Genomic DNA, 5354 nt, shown 5'->3' with positions numbered 1-5354 from the left:
AAAGATAGATTATATGGTCATACAGGGAATAACTATATCATCCTTCTGAGGCTCACTGAAAACCGAGCTGAAAGAATGTAAGTAAATAGGATGGGGAGTTGCACATCACAAGGACCTTTTCTGGACTTGAGATTGCTGCTATACTCATAGACTTGCTGAAGCTGTGATTTCTGCACAAGGTCTATCAACTGACATTTCATCATGGATGAAGTCAGGGTTTATAAGGCATCATCTATCTCTAAGGAACTATTGGAAGCTAACAGTTGGGTCTGGGAAGTAATTCTGCTCACAAGATCACATAAAAAATGAACAGGGGTACATACTGGGAATATGGGTTAGAGCAGGAAGCAAGGGAGATGATAGGGAAATAGGGATAAAAATGACTAAATTTCATTATATGAGTGTATAGAACTGTCAAAAACAAAATTTAAAAGGAAATTTGATTTGCTGTTATCTATTTCCGGAATGGCAGTTGGAGAACTGTTGAAATCTTCCCTTCTTACTAACAAGGAAGCAGAAATTATTCGCAATAACACTGTTTCCAAAAAGTGATTTAAGAAGGCAAAATATATTGTATTGAAAATTCTCAGTAATGAGAAATGAATTAAAACAACCAAAACACACTGTTTTTTCTCTTGCAGGAGTAGAAATGGAGGCCATATTGACCAGATTTTAGCTTTATGATATCAGATACCCTACATTACTGCCTTCTGGAACAGTATATTTTGGTTCCCATTGAAAATCTGTCTGAGCTTCATACAAGAGAAGACACTGCATTCATATATCCACAGTAACATTTTCATATGGAGAATTTAAATTTTCATTAAGCCCTAACAATTCAGGCATTTTGAAATGAGAGATAAATGTTAAATAAGTAAAACAAACACACTATAAGTTAGCCGAGTGTAATTTCTGGTTTACTAAAATAATCTAGATTGATTTCTTTTTCCCCCACAACATATCTATAGCTGCTTTTGGGAAATTTTATTGTTACAGATTTCCTGTGATATAGATAATTAAAACTAATAAAACACATTCTCCAAACTCAGTGAACACACTAAAAATTGGCAGTAGTAAACTGCCAAATTGAAGTTGTCTATGAAATTACCATGCCAAATGCTCACTAGTATTCACGTAAACATATTACTCTTACCCTTCCCAAAATTATGAAATCATTTTACTTTGGCTTTTCTACTCATATTCCTGCAGAGATGAACTCTAATACAAAATAAACTGTACATAGGGAAATACAGAGTTGAAAGCATTTAAAAACTCACACATTAAAATCTGGCCAGCAGAGTCATAAGCACCTGGTTTTAAGCTTTCCTTTCTATTATTTGGACTACTAATATAGTTATACAAAGAGAGGGAAAGAAGTATGACTTGATGTCGAGGACTTTCTGGGGTGTAGAAATAACCCTGGGGTGAGAATAACCCTGCAGATCCTTGTGTGAAGCTTGCATGATATTTAATATTAGATATATAGGGCTTAAAGCCCAGGGGAGGAAAGTAAAGTTAGAAACTTGTTAAAGTTGAATCATGGATAGTATCTTTCATCAGAAAACATTAATATATTTAGCAAAATTGAGATGTGATAATGGAAAAGTTTCTGAAGAAGGGGAATAATATAGAACAGAAGATGGCATTACAAGATGATATTACAAGACAACATTACAAGCTAAATCAGGTTGAGCATAAATGAATACCCTAGAGTTCAAAGGACTGGCTATGTGGACTGATGATGGGGAGATTATGGGTTAGGATTTTGCTTATTCTTCTCTTCCATTTCTGCTGCCTTCTGTACAGCAGCATCAACCAACATGTAGAAGCTTCTAAAATCAGGCTTTTCCTCTGGCCGTGCAAGTTCAGAAGACAAAGGTTCACTGATTAAAATTCTGTCTTCTTTCTCTGTTTTTGCTTCTGAGATAATCTTCTGGCTTGGAGAAGACTCCAGATATGGCAGTTTCTCTTGAGATCCCTGGCAAACTGGCAGAGGCAGATCCTGCATTTTCCCTTTTGGGTTAAGCTGTACCTTGACCTCATTGGATGGATTGGAGTGCTGCTTCTGGGCTGCATTGTCAGCCTGGTCTGTGTGGCTAAGGTTGTCTCGATTTTGAAGAATTTTCGGGAGAGGGAATCTTCGGGCATTTGTAAACCAGTTGGATATCTGCAGGTAAGATAATTTGGTCTTCTTGGACAGCATTCGTTTGTCTGCTTCAGTAGGGAAGGCATTAGGCTGTGCTTGTAGAACCAGTCACCGAGGATCTGCACAGACTCGGATGGCAAGTATCCTTTCCGAAGCTTCTGGCTGTCACGAAAGTCCTTCTTACAGGTCCTCTCAAGTCTTATCCTGATCAGGGTTCTTTTTTTCTTAGTCTCCTTGGTTTCCTCCGGATTACCTTCAGCCTCTTCCATGTTCTGGAAGACTGCCTTCAGCGGCTTAGAAATCAGGGATGATTGAAGTGGGAATAAGGTTACCCCGGGAGAGCCAAGGAAGACCTTCACTGATTTCTGAACTGGATTCTCATCTGTTGCCAGGCTGATTGTTATGGCTATGTGATGTCACAAACTATTCATGCTAGATCCAGGCTACCTTTCCAGCCACACATTCCTAAACTTTTTGGCTTTACATGGCCTGTTTTACTTTACATTGTTTTCTTTTTAACCAGAGCTTCAATATATTTGTGTATGTGTTCTTACTCTGGTTTTTAAAAATAGCTTTCATATTTTTTTCTGTAGGTGTAAATTAAGATTAATATTATTGGAGAATAATATTGTCATTAATTTTAAAAGTCCATTTATTCTCTCTCTCTCTCTCTCTCTCTCTCTCTCTCTCTCTCTCTCTCTCTTTGTGTGTGTGTGTGTGTATGTGCGCGTGCATTTCTGCAGGTGTAAAAGTGCACATACCATGGGTTCATGTTGTATGCAGAAAACCTGCATTGTTCTCTCCTATCATGTAGGTTCTAGTGATTAAACTCAGGTGATCAGCCTTGGAATCAAATGCCTTTACCCACTAAACAATTTTTTTTAATATTTTTCTTTCTTTTTGGTATTTTTATTTTGATCATGTTTTTAATTGTTTTGTTTATGAATGTTCATTGTAAGTTTAAAAGACTTGTGAACATTCGTTTTTTAAATGTTATAATGTTTTTGTCTTATTCTTGTATTCCTTATTAGCTGCCCCAGTGGCTCATCTAACAGAAGAAATTTCTCTAAAATATTATCTTTAATAAAAGACTACAACAAGTATACCTAGTATATTCTTATTTCTTTTTCCGTGTATTAGGTATATACTAATTGTATTGGTTTGTGCTTGGTTAAAATAAAAATAAAATAAAATTCTTTGAGAATTTTATCTAAGGATATTCTATATCTTGATAAGAATCTACTCCCCAGGTTCATTCCTCCAGTTCCTGTGTACAGAACACATTTTTCTCCAAACTTCATGAACTCATATTTAAAGCTGATTTACAGTGTTTGTGTATGTGTGTGTGCATGCACTCGTGTGTGTGTGTGTGTGTGTGTGTGTGTGTGTGTGTGTGTGTAATAGTGTAGAGACAAGAATGTTCAGGTACTTTGAAGAACAAAGGCATCATAATTTCTTGGAGCTATAGTTAAAGGCAATCCTCAACTGTTTGTTTGATGAACTGGGGTACTCTGAAGGGCAATATTAAGCATCAAGGCATCTCTCCTACCCCATGATGTACTATAAGAAAAAGAATACTTTTAAAAAAGATAAGTCTTTTGGCATTAGATTGCTCTAATTTTTGTTCTCAATGGTCATGGAATCTTTAATATAGTTTATTTAGGAAATATACAGGTGGAACTGATTCATTTATCCATAAAATAAATAGCAATTATGGGATGAAATGAATTAATTGGTTTTAGCATTAAATATGAAGTTTGATACAGGTGTTTTTATTTCCTACATGATATTATGAGTTCTATAGATTGTATGTTTGATATTTATGATTTTTCCTATAATTGAAGACAAAATAATTTAAAAGTTAAATGATATAAGTCATATTTAGGTACATTTTAGAACACAAATAGAATATCTGAATTCAAATAAAGCCTTTAGAGCCACATAAAAATGTTACAATCACTGCATATATTTATGGCAAGTAATGTGTTAATTCCACATCCTCAAAAATCACCAAGAAGTAGATTGTCCTAATAAAAAATGAGGGAACAATTTGGACAATTTAATAAACAAACATAAATGCTAAACAATTATTTGTATGACCTCTGCAAAGTAGAACATCAAAATGCACATAAGGAGCTTTTGTTTTGGTCCTAAGGATCTAGTCAACTTAAAAGAACAGTAGAAGTTGGGGAGGAAGATCAAAACCTGAATGTCCTATTAAGGTTTGCATCTCTTAAGAACTCTAAAAAATATAAAAATACTGTTATCTGTGAAACTGCATATGCCTATATATATGCATATGCGTATATGTATACATACATGTATGCTAAGTCTGCTATTCCTTAGGACAAAGCAAGCTAGGAAGCCAATGGCTGTGTATTCTAGCCTGAAATTTTCCCTGCTGGTATTTACCAGCAAAGTGAAGGAGAAAGCAAAATTTGCTTGTATAGCCATGCTCTATTTGACCTTCAAAAACATTGTTATTGTTTGGCAGGCTTTCCTAATGTGCATTCTAAGCAATCCTGGTGGAGCTCTACAGCCTGATTGTGAATGCTTTTTGAGTCTGTCAGCTGTTGGATAGCCCATGTTATGTTATTGGTAAGCTCTCCTGTCTGTAAGCCTTTACAAATATTTTTCACATGGTATTTGTATCTGTTTTCATTTTACTGTCAACTGTCTACCTCCTTGTCCTAATATTAATTGGCTATGTATGCTACTACACTAAACATACAGAAAATTAATTAACTTTCACAATACTCAAGAGAATGCAAGTGTTATAAAATTGGGAATGATTTTCTTCTAGAAAGTCTTCAAAGACAACAAATTCTAAATAGAAATATGCTTGAAGGTCTACAGGCTAAATTATGTATATACATTCACTCCTGGTTATATTTTAAATATCTATTCTGTTCAGAGCTTTTTTAAGACACAGAAAAATATAATGTACTGTTCAAATTTTGAACCTTCAATGAATTGGTGGCATGGATGTAGTTCGTACAATTAGAAAGGTAAATATAGAAATGATGTCAGAAGCACTATGAAGTTATTTGATTAAAAAATTTGTATAAGTAATTGAGATTGCTTTGCTGGTAAAGGCCATGACTATTTGAGTTTGGTGTTTTCTTTCTTTGTCTTTTTGTTTTCTTTTTCTTTTTGAAATAACTATTTTATTTTCTAGGATTTTGAGAGAAGGTTTGCTGTTACATTG

The 5354-nt window shown here is 34.7% G+C and overlaps 1 protein-coding gene across 1 annotated transcript; it reads right to left on the bottom strand.

Moving 5' to 3' along the window:
- Positions 1-1750: 1750 nt before the first annotated feature.
- On the bottom strand, positions 1751-2415 carry Tgif2lx (TGFB induced factor homeobox 2 like X-linked). Its single transcript, XM_034484808.1, is given in 2 exon segments — positions 1751-2235; positions 2238-2415. Coding segments are annotated over 2 exon segments (663 nt in total).
- Between the last annotated feature and the right edge of the window lie 2939 nt (positions 2416-5354).

Source organism: Arvicanthis niloticus, chromosome X (assembly GCF_011762505.2).
Source record: "Arvicanthis niloticus isolate mArvNil1 chromosome X, mArvNil1.pat.X, whole genome shotgun sequence".
Taxonomy (NCBI): Eukaryota; Metazoa; Chordata; class Mammalia; order Rodentia; family Muridae; genus Arvicanthis; species Arvicanthis niloticus.
This window is presented reverse-complemented; position numbering and strand designations above follow the sequence as displayed.